Below are 26,172 nucleotides of genomic sequence, written 5' to 3' on the forward strand. Positions count from 1 at the left end.
TGCTCTAGCGGTTAAGCACCCTGTGACTGATACGCACGGTAAAATATGTTTACATTCTAGTTTATGAATATGCATGTGTGTGCTCATCGGTGATTGATGCTGACCTTACGACAGACACACACAACAACTAAATACTGGGGTTGACTGACTCAATGAATAACAGCCTATTACGGAAGACAGGGTTGAGCATTTTGAGCAAGTTATGGATGGTTGTCCGAACCACCAAGAGCCCACATCTGGAGACCACAGAGTGTATGGAGAACAAATTATGGATGGTTGTCCGAACCGTCAAGATCCCACCTCTGGAGACCACACAGTGTATGAAGAACAAATTATGGATGGTTGTCCGAACCGTCAAGAGCCCACCTCTGAGGACCAGATCGTGGAAATGGACATCAGCCACAGTAAGCTCCTCCACACCATAGACAAGCCACCCCCACCTGCGTTCTGGCCCATCTATGGAATTCAGGTAAAGAATTTGTGATCAGGTCCTCCTGAGGCCATTTTTTTGCGCCGCAGTAAGCAGTATTCCAGCGATATTGTCCCGTCCTGAACATACCTGAACCTGATTAATAGAGGTTGTAGTAACAATGAAATACATGCATTGATGAAAATAACTGTAAGAATTCGGTCCTCAGCATGTACATCGATGCTCATGATATTAATCGCTGACCTACTTACCTGACTTTTTACTGATCACCGCCATACAGCTAGAATATTGCTGAGTACGGAGTTTAAAAAATATTACAAAACATTTAACACATCCAGTGTGAGTCCAGAGCATCTGTAACAGAAGGTATCACACAAATGTGAATCTGGCAACCGTTCTCTCAGTTTAGTATTTCTTGAATCATTTAGAATTTTTCAAGCATTTCTCTTAGATAGGTGCTTGCAATTCATACCTCTGTTTCACAACCCAGCAAGCGCTGCTTGGAATAACCGGAGCTTTGTCAACTGCTGTGTTGATAACCAACCGAATTGGAGCTGATGATCTACCGGAAGTGAGGTCAGAAATGCTGAGTCTGTGCTTGTTCGCTTCCGGGTTGGGCAGCCTGTTGCAGATATGTTTTGGATGCAGGTATGTGCATCTGTTTCACTAGGCAGTAACTAAAGAAGAGGTAGGCGATTGGTTACTGACTTCACTCGACCAATTCTAACCACCGTCAAAGTGCAGTTCTCCAAATGGGTTCAGTGTCTCGATCGCAGCAGTGAAGTTCAATACTATATCGTTTAAAGGTCACTTGCAACCCAAAAATCAAACATAATTAAAACACAGTTATCATTTATTCATGATAAATAATATGCATTACTGATTAAGAGAAAAAGAAATAAACAAAAGTACAAGCGTATAATCGCAAATCAGTAGTGCAATAATTTGTACTTTCGTTTACCTCCCTCGAAACGAAGCAGCCTCGATACCGAACCCAGTCAGACACGGTGATGTGCGCTCATGTGTAACGAACCTTTTGTCATTGGTCATTGCAGGGAGCCTATATAGAGAGGGGAGGGGAAACTCCTCGAAAAACCGCTGAACGTATGTCTCGCTTTGTCACGTGACCAGTGGAGACAATATGGTGGCAGCTTAGTATTTGAGATTGAGCTCGGTTCATTTTCAACAGCTGATTACATTCGCTGAGTGTTGTGACAACTCGGAACCTACACGTAGAACATAAGTCACCTGTTCTGTTACTTCAGTTCTAGTCACATATTTGTAATTAGTGTCAGTATAAGAAAATATGTTTGTAGTAAAGTTTCAAGTCGGCATCTTGTAACTCTCTGGCTTCAATTATCGGTACACAGCGAAGATAGACTGAGTTTCGTCAATAAAAGCTTCTTTCACACATTCCTTTATGTTTTAGCAGGAAATTATACCTTTAGTTGAAAGGTATCTGCAAGCAATAGTGATAGTTTTGTGACTTAAAAACATGTTGGGGTTTAATTGGGGTGTGTGAAAAATGTGGCAGATCGCCGATCTGATCTGATGCGCCATTGAAATACTACACGCCGTTGTTTGAAGTGTGTCTAGATATTGCTCAACACCGTCATTCACATACACCTTTAATTTTTATGAGGGGAATTTACCATCAGGCGAAAGGTGTTTGCTGGTAATAGTGATAGTTTCATAATCTAAAATAAATTGTTAGGACGTACTTGAGGTGTGTGAAATATGTGCCATCTCGCCGACCTGATCCGATCCGCCATTGAAATATTGCACGGCGTTGTTTGAGTGGTTTTGTTTCAGCTTCAAAAACTTCATTCACATACACCTTTAATTTCCATTAGGGGAACATACCATCTAGTGAAAGGTGTTTAGAAGTAATAGTGCTAATTCTATAATTTAAAAAAAATCGGTAGGGTGTTTTTGAGGTGTTGAAAAATGTGCCATCTCGCGGATCTGTTCTGATCCGCCATTGAAATAGTATAACTTTGAGTGTTTCTAGTTATTGCTCCAAAACCTCTTTCACATGCACCTTAAATATTTATGAGGGGAATATACTATGACCCGAAAGGTGTTTGCAGGTAATATTTATAATTTGATAATCTAAACATATTGTTAGGATGTATTTGAGGTGTGTGAAAAACGTGTCATCTCGCTGATCTGTTCTGATCCGCCATTGAAATACTACACAGCATTTTTTGAGTGTTTCTAGTTATTGCTCAAAAAACGTCTTTCACACACACCTTTAATTTCTGTTAGGGAAAAAAGTTCCATCTGGTGAGAGGTGTTTGGAAGTAATAGTGATGATTTTATGAATTAAAAAAATAATTGGTAGGGTGTATATATTCACAAGTATTTCATGTGTGTGAAAAATATGACATATCGTTGATCTGATCTGATCTGATCACTCATTACTACAAGCCAATGTTTGAATGTGTTTAGTCGTCCTAAAATTCATTTCTTTCAAATACACCTCTAAGTATTGAGGGGAATATTCTATCTGGTGAAAGTGTGAGGTATGACATATCTGATCTGTTCTAATCTGCCATGGATGCCTTTGATGCTTGAATGTTTTAGTTCTGAAACTATTGTTGATATTTGACAAAACTGCAAAGGACTTTTTAACGCTTTGTGATGGTTTTAAACTTTCTGTTTTTTAGGGGGGAGTGACTGTGTCAGTTGACATTCTGTCAGTATCCATGCAATTGCGCACATGCAGGAAGACATCTGGTCATCTTCATTAACTGCCCTCTTAAAAAAATAATTTCGACTTTGCCACGACCGTCCATTTGTCCATCATAGACTGAGTGTCTGTAAGAATGAAAGTGACTGAATCTACAACTCATTAACATTTGCTTAACTTCCCAAACTGTATTCCTGAAGGAAAAAGAAATAAAAATGTGTTCCTCCCTCGTCACATTTTTTCATCAAAGTCTTACTCGTCACTTTTGAAAAGAATGTGCCCGAGAAACATATTTTTATGCAGCCTAAGCATTCCATACAAACAGAAAACCACTGAAACATAATGAGACATTTTAATCGTGTAACAGATCATTTCAAATACATATAATAACATAATAACCTTTAGTTTGCCATTTGGCCATCAGGGCTTGCTGCCACTTGCAGTCTTTAAAGTCTGCATACCCATTTTGTTGAAATCAAACCAATAAAAACAAAATAGTCTTCATTGTAGAGAGTTTCACAGTCCCTACAAAATCCATTAGTGAAGTGTATGGAGCACAGAGAAGTTTACATTAGTTATAGACTGCTGACATTCCTATGCGGCACTGAATATATAATACTATGAAGTGAAACTGGAAGTTATCCTAACATGAGGGATCAAGGATAATTCCTGAACATTAATACAAATTATGGGCAAGATGCTAGTTGAAAAGAAATGAGATCTAATTGACAGAAGACCACAAGGGCCTGCAGATAACTGAAACTGTTGGCCTGATACATTAACAACCGACGCTGGGCCTCTGGGCTGGCGATCGTTTCGAACGCTGTATCAAAATTGTCACAGAGTCTTTGAACAAAGCAATGTGTAAACACATTCTCAAGTCCTCTCATTAATCCACACATGCATCATTCGGCGACAGGAAGTGTAACCAGCTTGTTGTGACAACATTCAGGGGAGCCTACTCCAATTTACCGAGTATTACTCCGGGAGATGCCGATAGTTTCCGACAGTAAACTGGTTGAAATACTGTTAAGCGCAGTCGATTTGCGCTGAGAACAAACCAAGTCGACGTGTGCAGTGGAGCATGACGAGGCACACGTTAATTAGTACAAATGGTAAGGAAAGCAAGCGAGTGACCAATCCCTGTTATAGAGTATCCCTGGTCATTGGTTCATTTAAAGGTCACATGCAACCAAAAAATCAAACATAATTAAAACACATTTATCACTTATTCATGACATATAATATACATTGCTGCTTTTGAAAAAAAAAAATAAACAAAATTCTAAGCGTACAATCGCGATTCAAAAGTGCAATATTTTGTACTTGGGCTTACTTCCCTCGAAACGAAGCCTGCGGGAGACCGAACCCAGTCATAGCGGGTGGATATGCACTCAAGTGTAACGACGGCTTCCGATTGGCTGTTCCATTTGCTGACATGCTGAGGGTTCATTGTGTGTACAGAAAGATGATCTGTTTGATGGGCATTTTAGAAGTATGGCGAGTCACAAGAAAGTAAGATTCTTTATGGATAACAACTTCTTTTTGTGTACTTGATGGATGATCAGTATGGATTCATATACTGTTGTCAAACAAAATCATATACACTAAAAGAAGTCGGTATCCATGAAGAATGTATATAGAGATGTTGGGTTTGGAAAATACATGTTCTCTGAATTTGCGCTAGATCCAATGAAAACTCATGTCAGAAGAGATGGTAAACTAGTGCGTGGCTGGAATCTGTCATTTGTCCAAGTACAAAGTAGGACTTGAAACTGACAGGAGTTTGCACCAGTTTCCGTCAGATCCAGTCATCCGAAAAAAATGAATGTAGTTTGTTTGCAACCCACAGACATAAAAACATGTCATGTGTATCACACGTGCCTAATTACATAATGTGGCAGACACGGGACTCGGGTGCACGAGTCATAAATCAACTTATTTTCTTTATGTCGTATAGTCTGATAGGTGTTAAGTTCAAATTGTACGTGATCAATGATTGAAGCTGTGTATTGCATGTTGTCTTTAGCCAGGGATACTCTATAACTGATATATAGGCTCCCTGCTTTAGCAGACAGGCAGGCAGACATATAGGTGTGAATAAACCAGACACTGAGCTTTCTCTGTGACAGAGACTGCTTACCACAATCAACAAGTTTTTTCACGTAACGAGTAGATTATTTACTTGTGTGTGTACACAACCAAGATTAGACTACTGCTCACGACCTCAGACTCTGGGCATGCATACTGTGCCAAGCTCCGCGAACCTATTCACTGCGCATGCGTTGTGGACGCAGCGCAGCACAGCTGTTGAAACCAGTTTTCCCCCCAGCGCTGGGGGGAATTTAGTGAAACGTCTGAACTCCGATTTCGCGGGCTTTTTTTTCATCGCGTTTTTTCAACTTTATAGGTTGAATTGGCATTTTTGATGATTTGTTTCGGTAAGTGCATACCGAAAGGTACCAGGATCTGCAAAGTTGTGTTTTACGTTGCATGTGACCTTTAACATATGCTTAACCGGCTCTTTGTTTATGGCGTATAATCCCGATAGGTGTTAATTGCATGTGGTCAGTGATTGAAGCTGTGCAATGCATATTGCCACTAGCAGACAGACAGGCAGACATATAAGTGTCAATAAACCAGACACTGCGTTTTCTCAGTGACAGAGTCTGCTTATCACAGTCTACATGTTTTTTATGCTCATGACCTTATACACCGTGCAGGCATAATGTTTGAAGTCCCGCGAACCTATTCACTGTGCATGCGTTATGAGGGCAGCACAGCATAGCTGTTGAAACCACTTTTCCCCCAGCGCTGGGGGAAATTTATTGAATCGTTTGAACTGCGATTTCGCGGGCTTTTTTCATCGCGTTTTTTTTCAACTTTATAGGTTAAATTGGCATTTTTGATGATTTGTTTCGGTAAGTGCATACCGAAATCTGCAAAGTTGTGTTTTACGTTGCATGTGACCTTTAACAAATAACACAATGGAACTATTAATGTCTCCGACGCCATAGGATTGCATTGAACATCACCAGGGTTTAAGGGTCGCACACACGTCGTAGACCCAGTTGCCTTGCTACGTTAAATGTAGATGACCATCACCGGTCTCTTCTGATGTTTGCAGCAGTGAGGTTGTCTTTTTATCACACTTGGGCATGAAGTTCCACACAGCAACAGAAACTGTATAAACATTATCAATTTCACGTCGGAATTAACATTCATGTACTGTGTGACATAGTAAATACAAAACATATACAGACAACCAAATACATAATGCGACAACGTACTATGTTTCTCAGAGCTAGGTTAGAATTTGACTCATTTAATTAGAGTGAGTGAGTGAGTTGAGTTTTACGCCACACTCCGCAATATTCCAGTTATACGGGGGTGGTCTGTAAAGAATTGAGTCTGAACCAGACAGTCCAGTGTTCAACATGAGCATCAATCTACCAAGTCAGGGAGCCTGACCACCCGATCCCGTTAGTCGCCTCTATTCTACCCCGGGACCTTCACTGGTCCATTTAATTAGAAAAAAAATGTCCTGCAGTTAACGCCTAAGCTAAACAAAGAGGGAAGGGATGTGGAGATTAGATGAAAGAAAGCCCAAAGATGTCCAGATCGTTATCATGGAACTATAAGGTTTTCTGGCATTAGCATCCACAATACATTTCCCAAATTCCGCTGGAAGTATTTGAAGATGTAAGGCTGTCTAAGGCAACGGGATATGTAGACGTCATTGCTTCCATCATCCTTTCTGATGATGTTCACGTTGGTATTCTTCCTGTTTCAGACTCCCACTTGTCCAGGGACCCAACAATGCATTCATCATCGCTATCACTGCCACCCTGAGTGACCCCAACTGGTCAGATGGTAAACGTTCACACAGTGTATTGACAAAATGAGATATTGCTTCAAAGAACAACGCCCATTTGTTAATCAGGGGCCCGCAGATACCACACATAAAACTTTACTATTTTTATACCGTATGTGATTGGTTTTCCTGTAGAAACAGCATTCCAACAAACACGTTCATGTTCAAAGGGGATACAAAATGCTTGAATTTTAAAGTGCTTAGTTCTCCCCAAAGACACTAAAGAAATTTTCAGTTAAAAGCACTCATATAATCTTATGCAGAATGTCACCTGGAGGTGTTTCTTTTCCACAGAGTCACTGCAGGAACACGTTGAAGGAAACGGGACATCAACTTGGAAGATACGGCTGAGAGAGGTTTTACAAATGTCTTTGATATTGCAACATGAAACGGAATAAGTTCAGTGCATGTTATTAAGTCTTTTCAAACTTTTGAATGAAATTGAAGAAAATGAGATATTGCTTCAAAGAAGAAATTCGATATGAGTGAATTGGAAAAAGGTACCTGATTCTTAATATTAACATCTCTTTTTCAAACTCCATTGATTATTGATGTTACATTAAATTTTATATTTAAGAACACCTATTCTATCTCACACTGTGCATGAATCCTTCTTCCTCAGTATGTGAGTGAAGACATGTTCTGACTTGTTTCCAACATAAATAACCCGCCTCCCCTGAGAGACTACCTGTCCTTTCTATTCAGCCGACTAAGCTGTTCCATCTCCTGTGTCATATGACCTATTGTTTCCCTGACCTTCCTCCGTCTCTCATATCCCTTCAAATTGCAACCAGGCTTAAATATGGCGCAGTGGATATGAAATAATGGGATAAGTCTTCGAAAAACGCTAGCGCTACGTATTGTAAAATCTCACGCTTGACTTTTTCCACACTAGGAAAGAGGGTGCACAATTCCGGTTAGACTTACTGCAAGGAGAAAAGATCTGGGCAAGGGAAATCCTGGAATCCTTTATGTCCTAGGCACGTGTTTTTGCGGTCGAGTGACTTATTTTAGAATGCAAAAAGGAAAAAAACCGACAGCGTGAAGAGTGAGTGAGTTTGGTTTTACGCCGCACTCAGCAATATTCCAGCTATATGGCGGCGGTCTGTAAATAATCGAGTCTGGACCAGACAGTCCAGTGATCAACAACATGAGCTTCGATGTGCGCAATTGGGAACCGAGACAGCGTGAAGAAAGAAATGTGTGACAACTCATAACCCTCCCGAGATTCTGTGAACCCTGGCAGCTGAAACACGCTGGAACCATCATGAAACACGACTGCAATGATGCCACAACAAGATGATCAGACTCAAGGTCTGACTTTGCGGAGGACGTCAAAGCGACCCCCAGCTATAATATACTGAATGACACAAGGAGAGGTAGTTTGACAATTTGTTTTCGCCTCGTAAGCCTATTAGACACCACTGTAATTAATATGGGAATCGGTAGAAGGAGAAATACACAGTGGGAGAAAGGATAAGCGTAGAAAAATGACAAAATTCGTTGAACATATTGTCGTATTCAGATCCAGGGTAACCTGATGCTGGCATCTGGAACTCAGTTTCTTCTTGGCGTCTCTGGAATCTTTGGTTTCATAATGAAGTTCATTGGGCCGCTGACAGTAGCGCCATGTGTGACGACCATGGGGTTGACGCTCTGCGGGTACATGATACCACTGTGTGAACAGCACTGGGGCATCGCCAGCATGTAAGTAGTAAGGGTGTACAGTAAGTGATCCTCGTTACCCCTAGTCATGTATGTAATGTAGATTAATATGGGTGATCATCCGTGACCATCAGTGTTTGGAGACAGGGGAAGCTTGTAGTCTTGCAGTCTTGTAGCTTGTAGTTTTGTAGCTTGTAGCTTGTACTACGTGTCACCAGACGATGGTAGTTGTCCTACTGAGTGAATATATATATATATATATATATATATATATGAGCTTTGTCCTCTTAGACCAGAATATTTCAGACAGTTTCTACCTATCATGATGGCTTAGCATTCATAAAGAGTGACTGAGTTTAGTTTTACGCCGCGTTTAGCAATATTCCAGCAACATCACGGCAGGGACACCAGGACAGGGATTGACACATTCTACCCATGAGGGGAACCGAGTCTTCTGCATGACGAGCGAACGTTTTAACACTGGACTAACAGTAACACCTAACCTCCCAATCGTAAAGGCTAATATAAGGCAGGCCACAGCTGTTATCCACTATAGTGTAAGTATCGATCATGATTATGGTGCGGACGATCCAAGAATCAGGCCATGGGCGCCTTTGATTCGAACCCACTCTAGCTGAATTCCTTTTACTCGCGGTGAAAGGATCTTTATGTCGAGTTCGCATAATTTGACCATCGGTGACTATATGTGTCCTTGATATATGTGCGTGTGTGTTGGTTTCCAGCAAAGGTTCCTCTCTGGCACAAAATGATTAAGAGGGCGAAAATCAACTCAGTTGTCAGCAGTTGCAACTTTGCATCACATACATGTAAAATTTCTGTATTATATGATTGCACTGTATATTTTATCATTCACCAGGTCAATATTTCTCATCCTACTGTCATCGCTGTTTCTTGTGAAGGTGAAACTTCCGTTTCCAGTGTGTACTGGAAAGAAGAAGTGTTCCGTTATTCGGTACCCTTTGTTTCAGCTCAATCCTGTGAGTGTTTGGCCAAACATATGTAAACAATAAATACATTACTGACTCTCACATAAAAAAACTGGAAGAAATAACGCTCAAGCAAATATGGAATGTATAACTTCACAATAATTCGTTTACACTGTCATCTTGGAAGGACATTCTTCAAGTTAATATGTATTTACCTGTTGTATCCTTAATCTTATAATCACAAACACAAAAGATTCGACATTGATTTCTCTTCTCAAATCAATTGCCATTAGCACAGCTGGCTGCTTTATCGTCACATTCATTGACTGTCATTGAAATGGACAGACTGATATTATCAACGGGTTTTACTAATGTTTTGTCAACAGATACTTTTAGCAATGGTGGCATCCTGCGTCGTATGTCACGTGCTGACTGTGACAGACACGTTACCCAGCAACTCCACTATACATGGTCACATGGCTAGAACAGATGTCAGAATGAGTGCTGTCCATGACGCAGGATGGTTTTACATCCCTTTACCATGTGGGTAGAACTAATAATAGATAATAAATACCTCGCGATTTTCCAAAGACTATATTAATGTGTAGGAATTACGATCACATCAGCACGGAGATCGCTTTGTACAACAGGCATCCTGAAGACTAAAAACAGGTGTACTATTAAATCTTTCAAAGCATTCAAATTACCATCCTCTAAAATTAAATTATCGCGATACGTAAAACGGACTGAGCAGAAAGCAATCATCTTTGAATTATTGGCTCTGAGAGTTGACTGAAATATGATTCATATGTGTTTTGCATTTGCAGTCAAATATGGGCCACCAACTATAAGTAGCTCGGGCTATGTGTCCATGTTGACCATCACGATGACAGTTGTGATTCTGCTTCCTGGCGTCTATCAAACAGTTGCTCTAGGAACAGAAGCTCCTCCCCCACCCCCTCACGCCATCAACAGAGGTATGGCAGTGGACGGGTTGTCTGGGGCAGTCAGCGGTATGCTGGGAGGCGTGTGTGCAAGTGTTGTGTTCTTAGAGAGTGTTAGCGTTATCGCCGTCACAAAGGTAAGATTCAGTCGCGTGGTGATACTCATGGTCTGTGATCAATAGAAATACTTCCATGATTAGGACTCCTGGTGCTTCTTTCACGAAGTAACCTTCAATAAGGCTAAGCTTAACTCCCAGTCTTAAACATAGCGCTAGGGTTACCTTAGGTACTGAAACAGTGGTCACTCACAAGGTTGTGTATAAGCTGTCACAAAAAATAAATGCTGACAATTATATATATTAGAAAATGCAAATAAAATATGTTTGTGAACTTCGGGGGCTATTACTTTGACGAAACTTGTGGAAATATGGTCACATCATTACAAAGTCTCATAACTATGTATTACCCGGAAGGTAAAACAAGCAAGCATCTTTTGTAAGAAATTCATTTGATGTTGAAACCTTCCTGAAAAGGAAATAACTGCAAATTCTGAAATGGGGCAACGCAGTTTCACTGTAGAAAATGTAGAAATTTGGAAAGACTCAACCACCGTCACTTTCCGGGCTTCACTGAGAAATTTCTAAAATATATTGATGTTGTACACGTTACGATTAGGCCGTAAGTGTTCACTTCTAACAGTAAGGTGTATCTTCCGTAGGTAGCCAGTCGAGCTGTGTTCGTGACGGCTGCCTTCCTTACCATCCTAATGGGCTTCATTGGCAAGTTCGGAGCAGTCTTTTCTCTTATTCCCGACCCTGTGATTGGTGGATTCGGCTTGGTGACTGTAGGCATGGTTCCTGCCGTGGGCGTGTCCATGTTCCGATCGGTGAATCTTTCATCCTCCCGGAATCTGATGGTCATAGGGCTCTCTTTGGCTCTTGGCCTGCTGCTGCCGGACTGGGTGGCCAAGAACGACAACTCCATTAATACAGGTACACGCCAGAAAACCTTCAGAGAGAGTTAGTTAGAGTTGTTAGCACTTGTTACTGTAGACAATAACCTAACTTGTCAATGCAATTTAAAGGTTCCAGTTCGAATTTCTAATATGATCTGATTATGGTTCTAGCTTTGTCACTTTGTCACGAGCAATACCTTTTATAAAAATGACGAGGAAATGTGGAAATTTATCCCCTAATGGGACTAAACAATAGTCTTCCCATGGACTAGTCTTCGTCTACACTGAGTAAATAAATCCGAAGCAAAAAGACTCGATCAACATTAGGTATTGATTGTAAGAGGATACTATGCCATCTGAAGTTACTTTGTTTTATTTCATATTTTTGTAGAATATATTCGCCATCGGCTTAGGTTGGAGATGAGAAACATACATAAAGATAGGCGAGCTTTCTTTGCTTGTGTGTTTCACTGATGTTGTAAGGGTCAAAGACTTTCTGCTTGACAAATATTAGATGAGCCACGACCTGACAAATTACCCCAATTTGCATACATGGGAACAATTACTTGCACCGCCTGCTTGTCACAAACGCGTTCCCTGCGCTGGCCTATCTAATACTTGTCATGCAGTACATTAGTTGCAACTTCCACCCATATGAAGATCACTGATCCACATATTTGTCATCATGATGAAGGTCTGCGCTTTCCGCTCCAGGAATAAAAGAACTTGACCAGGTCATCGTCATTCTGCTGTCCAATCCTATGTTTGTGTCGACTTTTGTCGGTTTCACCCTTGATAATCTAGCTCCAGGTAAGACCCTGCAATAGTCTAATGGTAAAAGCGTCCGCTCGTCACGTCTAAGATCCGAGCTCGATTACCAACGTGGATACGAATAATGCTAATAGCGGCGCAAACTCACTACTCAGTAAGACCCTGTTGTGTTTGGGGGGATTTTTGTTGTATTTTTTTTTTTTTTTTTTTTTTGCGTGTGTTTTTTGTTATTGTTGTTGGTGTTGTTTTTTTGTATGTTTTTTATCATTATTATTTTTTGGGGGGTTGTTGTTTTGCATCTGTTTCTATTCTCATTTTGAAGGAAACCTGCGGATTCGTTATTTGCTCCATCGTGACCTGACATCATGGACCGTTGCTCATGACATCAATCACTAAATATAGCAGGAATAATACCCACTAACAAATACATGGCCGGGTTATCGGTGTTAGTGGGGAAGGAGTCGATTACTTTTACAGCTTTTCTTCCACAACCTTAAGCTGTGTTCTTACACGTGATACATGAGTCTGCGAGTCTAATGCTGAATAACGTGAAGGAGTAACACGAAGTAATTACATCAACTTTCAAAACTGTTTGTCTTATCACAACACGGCGGTTAAAGATCGTATTACTTGTAGTGTAGACATCAAAATTACAGTAAAATATAGAAAACCACTTTCATTTGCTAAAATATTGAAGATCGATATAGAGATATATCACGAACTTATATGGACCACTAATTTTAGTTCGTTTTAAAACATTGATCGTTATACGCGTTTCAACTGAAATATACAGTAAGTGACAACAAGCTCGAAAGGAAAGTTACATTCGTCAGTTCGTCATTAGTGAGTTCTTTATAAGCTAATTTCTTATTGTACTCCAGGTACGCCAGAAATAAGAGGCCTCTCCAAAGGGCGCGACAGGTCGTCAGGAATAGTGAGTCATGATGTGACTACAGATGACCCCTACAAGTTGCCATATATCTCCTCGCTCATCAGCAAGCTCCGCTGTTGTGTTTTCCTCCCCATATCTCCCTCATATAATACTGACATCTCTTGTAAACGTTGTCAGAGGAGGGAACGGAATCCGTCCAAGTTCGCAGCTGACAACCCCGTAGTGTTGACTGGCCTGGATGAAGGAACTGAGGACCGAGTGTTATAAGTGAACAGAATATGTGACTTACTTGTGTTTATCAACTGCACCACTATAGAGGAACAGAGTATATGACTCCCCAGTGTGAATAAACACCGGTTATAACGAACTGAAAGGGACCACTATAGGAGAACAGAGTATATGACTCCCCAGTGTGAATAAACACCGGTTATAACGAACTGAAAGGGACCACTATAGGAGAATAGAGTATATGACGTCCAGTGTGAAGTGAATGAACACCGGTTATAACGAAGTGAAATTGACCACTATAGGGGAACAGAGTACATGACTCCCAGTGTGAAGTTAATAAACACCGGTTATAACGAACTAAACGGGACCACTAGTAACTGTTCGTTTTAACCGTATTTCGTTACATTCATTTTAAATGAGAAACCGTGTTGTAAACAACATTTTGTACTTTCTACAGGGCCTCCAAGTCAGATCACGAGTGCACCTTGGGAAAGCAATAGAGGTCGGTTTGTATGGACTCTCGCAGTACCCTAACTCTACATTCACTAATGTGGACTATTTGTTGCATCAAATAATATATCATTCAATTTTGCTGACTAACATAACATAATAACATAGAGAAATGATGAAGCCATGGTAAATAACTTTAGAAATGACATTTCTTTTGTCATTAAATGACCCATTGTCTCCAGAACAAACACATAACCAACGCAACTTTTATCATGTACTGATTATTTATAAAGCGTCAAACACCAGTCAAAATAGAATGTCGTAATCCTAGCGTAGTTTGGGAAGGGTTGAAACTTGACTTCAATATTGATCCTACTTACCTTGAGAGGATGCTATAATTTTAGACGACTAATCTCCTTGTGCCATGAAATACTCATTAGGATAATTACAGGATCGTGTAGCACCCATGTAGTCAACCGATATCATAAACTGTGCATGAAAACTGTCTATATTTTGACGGCTCATTGATATTCATCGCACGTCGACCCGTGAAGGTCTCGGGTAGAATAGGCCTTCAACAACCCATGCTTGCCATTAAAGGCGACTCTGCTTGTCGTAAGAGGCGAGTAACAGGATCGGGTGGTCAGGCTCGCTGACTTGATTGACACATGTCATCGGTTCCCAATTGCGCAGCTCGATGGTCATGTTGTTGATCACTGGACTGTCTGGTCCAGACTCGATTATTTACAGACCGCCGCCATATAGCTGGGATATAGCGGCGTAAAACTCAACTCACTCACTCATCGCACGTCGATGTTATCGCATGTCATAATATTTCACGTTTCTTGTATGCTGCATTGCGTTTCTCACTCAGGAAGTCACAAGCGTGTTAGTCCATTCAGGACGGACGTTCAGGATGCTAGTAAGTGAAGTTTTACGCTAATTACAGTGTTATTTCAACAATATGACGGCAACATCAGAAGTTAGTTTCATACGTTGTACCCAGGTGGGGAATTGAACCCGGGTTTTCGGGGTTTGGGCGACCTCACCAATTCCAAAGATGTTAAACTGGAACAAAATGTGTGGCCTTCCTCGCAGTAATGTTGTTGGAATACCGAACAAAAATGGCTTAAAACTATTCTTACGTGGCAGTGAGTGCATGAATGAGTATGGTTTTACGCCGCTTTTAGCAAAATTATTGCAATGTCACGGCGGAGGACATTAGAAATGGGTTTCATGTATGTATACCCATATGGGGAATCGAACCCGGATCTTCAGCGTGACGAGCGGACGCTTTAGTTAAACCATTAGGTTTCAATAACGCACCGACATTGACGTTCCTGTAGGTGTCACTTCGCTGCAGCAGTATTACAGTATCACGACAGCATTCGCTATACAATTCAATGACATGAAGATCGTTAAATATATATTGATATGGCAACAAACATTCGGCCAAGCCAGCAAGTCTGACGCGAACCAACTCCACCCCACCCGCTATTCTACCAGCTCAGCCCGTCCACATTGTTGTCTCAAACACATGCATAGGTTTGTAGAGAAATCCACTCTTGCTCTTTGCACTGCGACTATGAAAATAAACCTTTGAGTATTATTCACGAACAAGGCACTAACACAGTTTTGTGGTCAGGAAACATAGCTACTTCTATCGTTATGTCTAAGAGCACTGGTCCCCGGCACCGACGGGAAAAGACCAATGGTTCTGGGCGGAAGCTGACATCACATGTTAAAAACGCTGTTGGGAGTTTTCACCGGGCTGTTCTCACAAGTCAGCGACACCCCTGCAGTCTACACCGTCTCTGAAGCTGCAAGGTGGGTATGGTTTGTTTCCTTTTGATGTTCATTTACACAAGTTTGTAGTGCTGTTGATTAGAACGATTTAAACACAGATCAGCACAGATGAGACTATTAGACTGACGTGCTCATGCAATGCCATTTGTGCTAGAGTTGGTAAGACTAAATGCACACGTAACAGCGTTACTAACCCCAGAATACTTGAAATAACGAGATTATTGAATTTATACAAACAGTTTGATAAAACTATATGTCTATGCGTTAACAGTTCCAACAGAGGAATTGTATATAAAATGTTTGATCTAAAGAATTGTTTTGGCATTTGGGGGATTTTTTTAATTTAGAGGACATATTTCAAAAATGGGAATTCAAAATGTCTTACCGCCTTTATTCCGTTTACCCATCACCCCTCCCTCCTCCCAACACAGGCCCCCCTAAGTAATTGAAGGAATTACAGCAAATTTGAAGGAATTGCATCTCAAATGTAAACAAACGCAGCCCACTCGCGAAACAATTGCAGCGATATCGGTAGTTTAACGGTAATAACAGAAACACATCGGCCCTATCGGAAGCAATGTCGGTAATACTGGAAACACGATCGGCCATCTTCGGAGATTTTTCGGTCGCGAGCGGAAACTCACGCAGCAAAACATGGCGTCGTTGGAAGAAGCACCCCTCTCGGTGAGATTTGTTTTTAGTTCCTACTATTACATTTTCATACTTATCCATCTTGGACCACCCGTGTTGAATGCGTTTAGGTATGAGGTGTTGTCGGGGTAATAGCTTATGTTTTTAGGAAAAGATTGTCACTGCAGAAGAGTGTCACAAGTCATGCCCCTGGAGATTGTTTACATCTGAACATCGAAGTCGTGCCGATGATTACGAACATCATGAACGTGCGCCATGAAGAAGTTTATGAGCCATAATTTTTCTTGCTACGAAGTGCAATTGACAAATTTAAACACATTTTACAAAAAAAATGATGTTATATCCGGCGCACATTCGTAATCATCGGCACGACTTCGATGTTCAGATGTAAACAAACTACAGGGGCATGACTTGTGACGCTCTCCTAGAGTGACTATCCTTTCCTAAAAACATAAGCTATTACCCCGACAACACCTCATACCTAAACGCATTCAACACGGGTGGTCAAAGATGGATAAGTATAAAAATGTAATAGTAGAAACTAAAAACAAATCTCACCGAGACGGGTGCTTTTTCCAACGACGCCATGTTTTGCTGCGTGAGTTTCCGCTCGCGACCGAAAAATCTCCGAAGATGGCCGATCGTGTTTCCAGTATTACCGACATTGCTTCCGATAGGGCCGATGTATTTCTGTTATTACCGCTAAATTACCGATATCGCTGCAATTGTTTCGCGAGTGGGCTGCGTTTGTTTACATTTGAGATGCAATTCCTTCAAATTTGCTGTAATTCCTTCAATTACTTAGGGGGGCCTGCAACAGATCCAACAGATTGTATATGAAATGTTTGACACAGTGAGTTGTTTTGGCATTTGGGAGAATTTTTTTTAATATTTCAGAAATATTTCAGAAATGGGAATCTTTATACTACAGCTTTTCCAAAATCTCTTACCGCCTCTATATCAGTATCGTCATCAGCAACCAGTGTTTTAAGACAACTCATTGCTGGGAAATACTACCATGAACTGGTGAACAACCGCCAGCTAAAATGACAGCCTCTACTTCCTGCTGGGAACTCAAACAGGAAGCAGAGTTAACATAATATGAAGACCAACGAAGTGGTCTAGGTTCAGTTGCCAGTGACGTATACGTTTAGGCTTACACTCCGTAGCTACAACTGCTATTGTGTGTGCTGGACAAATTGAAACAAATATATCTTGGAATCAGGGACGCATTTATGTGTAAAGTTGAAGTCATTTATAACGCAGAGTCTGTAGACTACACGCACATTTTCGCCCAAATTAGTTATCAAAATCATTATTACCAACCAGTGTTTTGAGGAAATATTTCAGAAATGGGAATCGTTATTCTAGAGCTTGTCTAATATGTCTTATCAACACTCCCTCTCTCTTTCCCCAAATAAACACCTTCTACATTCAGACACTAACTAAACCTCTACACAACGAAACCATATTTCTGGTATGCCATCGGTAGCTTGTCGACAAAAGTTTCTAAGTGTATGTGACAAAAAGTGGCTTGTTTGTTGTACGAATGGTGTGATCAACGGATCAACGGATAGTTGAAGGTACGCCCCCTCTCTGCTGGCAACCCTTTTATAACCGCTATTGTCGAACAACCACCAGCTGAAGAGGCGACATAATCCTGTTGAAATTTCATGTGAGTAAGTGAGTTTAGTTTCACGCCGCACTCAGCAATATTCAAGCTATATGGTGGCGGTCTGTAAAGAATCGAGCCTGGACCAGACAATCCAGTGATCAACAACATGAGCATCGATCTGCGCAATTGGGAACCAATGACATGTGTCAACCACGTCAGCGAGCCTGACCAATCGATCCTGTTAGTCGCCTCTTACGACATGCATAGTCGCCTTTTGTGGCAATGAAATTTCAAGCAGGAAGCAGAGTTACGTAATATGAACCACAGAAAAGTGGCTCGACCTCAGTTGCAAGTGGATTATATGACCAAGGTGGGTGCAGGCTAGCTTCCTCTCCCCCCCCCCCCCCCCCTTTCCGCTACCCTCCTCCATATAACACACTATCTGGCTGATCCAATATTTACCAATATGAAACCTCATCCCAAGTGAAACTGATAGAGATCCAAATGTTTTTCTAACAGTCCATCCAGCTTATGTAGGAAACTTAGCAGCAAAACCGGTCCTACATTTAGGTCTGCGATAGATGGTTAGGGGCACGGCAAAAGATGACATCGTGTCTCAGTGATGCAAGCTGTAAGGAGCATCAAGACGTTTCACCCGGAAATAGGTGTGGCATCATGGAAGCCAGTATATGTACAACCAAACACCCTTGTGTCAAGAACCGAAAGCTCTCTCCCAGTATTTTCCACTTAGTCATCGTTTTATGGTTGTTTTGAACCTCGGATAAGTCGAAGTATTTATGTAGGCCCCTTCAACAGGGGTGCCTCACTGTGAAGCAGTCACACGTGGTTAACTAACTGGGGATTAACAAAGGATTAAGTACAGTCTTTTTCTGAAATTAACTGTACCACAGTATATAGCATTCTCTCATACACCAACAAATGACTTAAGTTTTGATAATGGGTTGTGCTTTGGTTTGTAATTGAATAAAACTTGTGCATGGCCACTCCTATGTTTCTGAGCCTTTTGACCCATCAAAAGTAGACAGACCCGACTGCGTGTATAATAATACATCTGGCCCTAGTTGGTCACTTGATGGTCACTGGTTGGTGTTCTTTTTACCACACACATTTCTATGATGCAGTAATTAAAGCATATAGTAAACTCCTGTTGACACTTCATACTTTGGTGTTTATGTTTCTGAGGAAGGATGATATTAATCACTTGGCTAAAGGCACACTGTCTAACATTTTGACAAGAATGTGGCCAGTATTATATACGCTGGGGCATATCCACTCACTTCAGCTTCCTATTGACACAACAAAAAATATTATGCATCCGACTTGCCTGAAATCGATGAATGAAACTTCGAGACGAACAGATTCCAAACATAGAACACGTGTCATATATGGAATGTGCACATATGCTCCAAACATCGAAAACTGTCGCATTTTGGTGTTGTCGTTTGTCGAACTGGTTTCAATCAAAATGTGTGCGTAGGATGTTCGTAAAGAGCGCTCCAAGGGGCATAACTCTATGGGGTTCGCTTGAAATAATAATCGTCCGGTAGAGGACGTTAATACTGATCCCGATTGTACACTAAACCTCATCTCGCCATGGGGTAATGGATACAAGGTACCCTTGATGTGTGTGTGCATGTCTATCTAATGCTGTTCCGGATTGTACATCACACCACCTCGCCATGTTGTAATTGATACAAGGTAACCCCGACACCGTGTGTGCATGTCTCTACCTAATACTGATCCGGAATGTACATCACAAGGTACCCTGTCTGTGTGTACATCTGATACTGTTCCCGATCACATGTCACCTCGCCAGAGGATAACGGACACAAGGTAGATAAACTTTAAACATTATGTTTTGCATATAGATAAATCATAATTTTATATTACATGGTAGGGAAAATCGATAATTAAGTTTTCCAGATGAAAGGTTTTCAAATATAGAGCACATGCCATATGTGGAATGTACACATATGCTCCAAATATGAAAAAAACTGTCGAAAGCTGTGTTGTCGATGTTTCTCGAACTGGTTTCAATCACACTTTATGCGTAGGATATACGTAAAGAGCGCTCCAAGGGACATAACCCTATGGATTTCGCTTGAAATAATATTCCACCTTCAGAGGGCGCTAACACTGATCCCGATTGTACATCACACTATGTATGCGTATGTCTCTATCTAATACTGATCTGGATTGTACATCACACCTCGCCATGGTGTAATGAATACAAGGTACCCCTGACTATGTGTGCGCATGTCTCTATCTAATACTGATCTGGATTGTACATCACACCTCGCCATGGTGTAATGGATACAATGTACCCCTGACTATGTATGCGTATGTCTCTATCTAATACTGATCTGGATTGTACATCACACCTCGCCATGGGGTAATGGATACAAGGTACCCCTGACTATGTGTGCGTATGTCTCTATCTAATACTGATCTGGATTGTACATCACACCTCGCCATGGGGTAATGGATACAAGGTACCCCTGACTATGTGTGCGTATGTCTCTATCTAATACTGATCTGGATTGTACATCACACCTCGCCATGGGGTAATGGATACAATGTACCCCTGACTATGTATGTGCATGTCTCTATCTAATACTGATCTGGATTGTACATCACACCTCGCCATGGTGTAATGGATACAATGTACCCCTGACTATGTGTGTGCATGTCTCTATCTAATACTGATCTGGATTGTACATCACACCTCGCCATGGTGTAATGGATACAATGTACCCCTGACTATGTGTGCGTATGTCTCTATCTAATACTGATCTGGATTGTACATCACACCTCGCCATGGTGTAATGGATACAAGGTACCCCTGACTATGTGTGTGCATGTCTCTATCTAATACTGATCTGGATTGTACATCACACCTCGCCATGGTGTAATGGATACAATGTACCCCTGACTATGTGTGCGTATGTCTCTATCTAATACTGATCTGGATTGTACATCACACCTCGCCATGGGGTAATGGATACAAGGTACCCCTGACTATGTATGCGTATGTCTCTATCTAATACTGATCTGGATTGTACATCACACCTCGCCATGGGGTAATGGATACAATGTACCCCTGACTATGTATGCGTATGTCTCTATCTAATACTGATCTGGATTGTACATCACACCTCGCCATGGTGTAATGGATACAAGTTACCCCTGACTATGTGTGCGCATGTCTCTATCTAATACTGATCTGGATTGTACATCACACCTCGCCATGGTGTAATGGATACAAGGTACCCCTGACTATGTATGCGCATGTCTCTATCTAATACTGATCTGGATTGTACATCACACCTCGCCATGGTGTAATGGATACAATGTACCCCTGACTATGTATGCGTATGTCTCTACCTAATACTGATCTGGATTGTACATCACACCTCGCCATGGTGTAATGGATACAATGTACCCCTGACTATGTGTGCGCATGTCTCTACCTAATACTGATCTAGATTGTACATCACACCTCGCCATGGTGTAATGGATACAATGTACCCCTGACTATGTGTGCGCATGTCTCTACCTAATACTGATCTGGATTGTACATCACACCTCGCCATGGGGTAATGGATACAATGTACCCCTGACTATGTCTGCGTATGTCTCTATCTAATACTGATCTGGATTGTACATCACACCTCGCCATGGTGTAATGGATAGAAGGTACCCCTGACTATGTGTGCGCATGTCTCTATCTAATACTGATCTGGATTGTACATCACACCTCGCCATGGTGTAATGGATACAAGGTACCCCTGACTATGTATGCGCATGTCTCTATCTAATACTGATCTGGATTGTACATCACACCTCGCCATGGTGTAATGGATACAATGTACCCCTGACTATGTGTGCGCATGTCTCTATCTAATACTGATCTGGATTGTACATCACACCTCGCCATGGTGTAATGGATACAAGGTACCCCTGACTATGTATGCGCATGTCTCTATCTAATACTGATCTGGATTGTACATCACACCTCGCCATGGTGTAATGGATACAATGTACCCCTGACTATGTGTGCGCATGTCTCTATCTAATACTGATCTGGATTGTACATCACACCTCGCCATGGTGTAATGGATACAAGGTACCCCTGACTATGTATGCGCATGTCTCTATCTAATACTGATCTGGATTGTACATCACACCTCGCCATGGTGTAATGGATACAATGTACCCCTGACTATGTATGCGTATGTCTCTACCTAATACTGATCTGGATTGTACATCACACCTCGCCATGGTGTAATGGATACAATGTACCCCTGACTATGTGTGCGCATGTCTCTACCTAATACTGATCTAGATTGTACATCACACCTCGCCATGGTGTAATGGATACAATGTACCCCTGACTATGTGTGCGCATGTCTCTACCTAATACTGATCTGGATTGTACATCACACCTCGCCATGGGGTAATGGATACAAGGTACCCCTGACTATGTGTGCGCATGTCTCTATCTAATACTGATCTGGATTGTACATCACACCTCGCCATGGTGTAATGGATACAATGTACCCCTGACTATGTGTGCGCATGTCTCTATCTAATACTGATCTGGATTGTACATCACACCTCGCCATGGGGTAATGGATACAATGTACCCCTGACTATGTGTGCGCATGTCTCTACCTAATACTGATCTGGATTGTACATCACACCTCGCCATGGTGTAATGGATACAATGTACCCCTGACTATGTGTGCGCATGTCTCTACCTAATACTGATCTGGATTGTACATCACACCTCGCCATGGTGTAATGGATACAATGTACCCCTGACTATGTATGCGCATGTCTCTACCTAATACTGATCTGGATTGTACATCACACCTCGCCATGGGGTAATGGATACAAGGTACCCCTGACTATGTGTGCGCATGTCTCTATCTAATACTGATCTGGATTGTACATCACACCTCGCCATGGGGTAATGGATACAATGTACCCCTGACTATGTGTGCGCATGTCTCTATCTAATACTGATCTGGATTGTACATCACACCTCGCCATGGGGTAATGGATACAATGTACCCCTGACTATGTGTGCGCATGTCTCTATCTAATACTGATCTGGATTGTACATCACACCTCGCCATGGGGTAATGGATACAATGTACCCCTGACTATGTGTGCGCATGTCTCTATCTAATACTGATCTGGATTGTACATCACACCTCGCCATGGGGTAATGGATACAATGTACCCCTGACTATGAGTGCGCATGTCTCTACCTAATACTGATCTGGATTGTACATCACACCTCGCCATGGGGTAATGGATACAATGTACCCCTGACTCTGTGTGCGCATGTCTCTACCTAATACTGATCTGGATTGTACATCACACCTCGCCATGGGACAATGGATACAATGTACCCCTGACTCTGTGTGCGCATGTCTCTACCTAATACTGATCTGGATTGTACATCACACCTCGCCATGGGGTAATGGATACAAGGTACCCCTGACTTTGTGTGCGCATGTCTCTACCTAATACTGATCTGGATTGTACATCACACCTCGCCATGGGGTAATGGATACAATGTACCCCTGACTATGTGTGCGCATGTCTCTACCTAATACTGATCTGGATTGTACATCACACCTCGCCATGGGGTAATGGATACAAGGTACCCCTGACTATGTGTGCGCATGTCTCTACCTAATACTGATCTGGATTGTACATCACACCTCGCCATGGGGTAATGGATACAATGTACCCCTGACTATGTGTGTGCATGTCTCTACCTAATACTGATCTGGATTGTACATCACAAGGTACCCTGTCTGTGTGTGCATCTACTACTGTTCCCGATTGTACATCACATGTCACCTCGCCATGGGATAACAGATATAAGGTACCCTGGTTGTGTGTGTGCATGTCCATATCTAGTACTGATCCCCACTGCACATCACACCTCACCTCGCCATTGGGTAACGAATGTGCACCCTGACTGCATGAGCGCATGTCTCTATCTGATACTGATCCTGAATACAGAAACAGGTGAGAATATAATAGTGTCGGCATGACAAGGGTTTTATCATTAAACTACTTATATGATGAACGTTTTGATTGACCATAATCTTGCAGGCTTTAAAAGTTTTTCATAACTTAACAAATCAGAGAAAGTGATATATTTACAAAATGGTCCAAAGAAAATTTAGTAGTCGGAGATTTTACAAGTCCCGGAATGGCGGACAAATGGCTATTGCGCACAGTGTTAGCAACCCCTTCTCCTCCAATGTAACATCTATCCTTATCCTATTATGGATCATATTTACGGGGTACCTCCGCCAAGACCTTAAACACCACTAAATACAAACATACTTGGAATCGGTCCAAGAACCTTCTCAGGGGCATTACTGCAGACTATCCACAAAATACAATGTTTTTTTGCTGAGTGGATAAGAAATGAAGCGTTCTCTATGAGACGACAAAATGTCTTTCACAATACCCGTCATGTTCTGTGGAAAAACGTAATTTATTCAATGTATTTATTGTGCTCACAGTAAAACTTATTACAGGCGTTTCTGAAATATCAACCGTTTACATGTAAATCGAGGTGGACCGTAATCTAGTATATGGTAGATTTACAATCTTCACAAGGTTTATTTCTTATATTTTTGAAAAATACATACTTACATCAGTATGTGTGTTCATATGGCTTAATGCCAATTTTAGCAATATTCCATCAATAGCATGGCAGGGCACACCTGAAGTGGGCTTCATACAATGTACTCATGTGGGGATTCGAACCCGGATCCTCGTCTTGACGAGAGAAAACGCGTTAACCATTCGGTTACTGCATAGCTCTCACATGTGGATGTATCAGCTGTCGTACGTGTCACTGTGACATTATAATGACATTATACAGAAGTTGCGAGACGCTTGGAGACCCGAATGTGTGCATAAGACGCGTGAGGACCTTTAGACCCATCTGCTAGGCAATGAAGGTATTTCGCGTGTGCCCCATTTTAGCATATTTCGTCTACAGTCTAACCCCGTTGTCGTTGACACTCTGATGTGTCGTATGTACAGATATCTCGAAATATGAGCTTGTACTTACACAAGTCTCTCAATTAAAAATTAATAATTTACGTGGTCATTTCTAAAAAGTATAAATAAAAAGGCTGGCGTCCTTACATGCATCTTCGACGGACAGAATTATTATTCACCCGTGGAATCAGCGTTCAAAACAACTTTGGGGCGAGGTTAGCCTTGACCACACGTTCTCCATATTTTGCAGTCATTTTTCTGTTTGTCTCGAAGATCGGATAACTCGAAGGCCCTTCGACTTCGACATAATAGTTGTTATCTGAACTCTCACTACAGAAAAATGGGAAAAACATTTAACATGTTCACATTTTAAAGTTGTTAATCCTTTAAAGATTTTGGGGATGCAATCTAAATCCACCGCCATTTCAGCTATCCTTTTGTTCAACTAGTAAGGAAAGTAGGCTGTGTCCCTTGATCGTGTCCATAGTCACTGATCACTGAATTTGCAACCAGATTTTATCTTTGGCTTGTCATCTTTGTTGGGTTGATACACCAAGGAGGTAAATGTCTGCGAATTTAACTTATCGTGCTGACAGTATCCCGGTGCAACCATGCCAACACAAATAGAGTGGAAGCTGTCTAAACCGGCACTCTTTGGGACTGAATTAATAATCTAGTTTAGACAATGTGCCAGATTGTAGAGGTGATGATATATGTACAAGTCACGGATGGGACTGATTTCATGCTGGTGTTGACAATTTGCTGGATTGGACAGATGCCAGTTTTGACAGCTTCCACTGTACAATTTTCCATTTTTTAGTTAAAGGCACTACATCAAAACACACTTCGCAAAAAAAATGTGATGCATTTCTCTCAATAATACTAACTACATCATTTATGCCAAATTTAGATTACAATCTGAAATTAAAACGTTCGAATGAATTAATTCAACGTTGCATCAAATGGACACTCGCGCCGTCAACCGGTCGAATGTCATTGTAAGCGAAGTTATGTCCCATGGAACGCTCTTTAAGAACAACGTGTGATTGAAACCAGATTGAAACACCGACAACATCGCGTGCGACAGGTTCCGATGTTCGGAGCAGTTGTTTTAATTCCATATAAGCATGTTTTCTCTGTTTGGGAGCTTTTCGCCTCGAAGATTCAATTATCGATTTCAGGAAAGTCGT

General features: G+C 41.5%; 1 protein-coding gene across 1 annotated transcript; it reads left to right on the top strand.

Moving 5' to 3' along the window:
- The first annotated feature begins 202 nt into the window (after positions 1-202).
- On the top strand, positions 203-13,437 carry LOC137264953 (solute carrier family 23 member 2-like). Its single transcript, XM_067800301.1, has 11 exons — positions 203-469; positions 921-1,078; positions 6,916-6,995; positions 7,291-7,352; positions 8,522-8,703; positions 9,539-9,659; positions 9,995-10,151; positions 10,436-10,689; positions 11,271-11,544; positions 12,222-12,317; positions 13,160-13,437. The coding sequence occupies exons 1-11, from the start codon at positions 203-205 to the stop codon at positions 13,435-13,437; spliced, it is 1,929 nt and encodes a 642-aa protein (XP_067656402.1).
- The last annotated feature ends 12,735 nt before the right edge of the window (positions 13,438-26,172 follow it).

This window comes from Haliotis asinina, chromosome 15, assembly GCF_037392515.1.
Source record: "Haliotis asinina isolate JCU_RB_2024 chromosome 15, JCU_Hal_asi_v2, whole genome shotgun sequence".
NCBI classification, from domain to species: Eukaryota; Metazoa; Mollusca; class Gastropoda; order Lepetellida; family Haliotidae; genus Haliotis; species Haliotis asinina.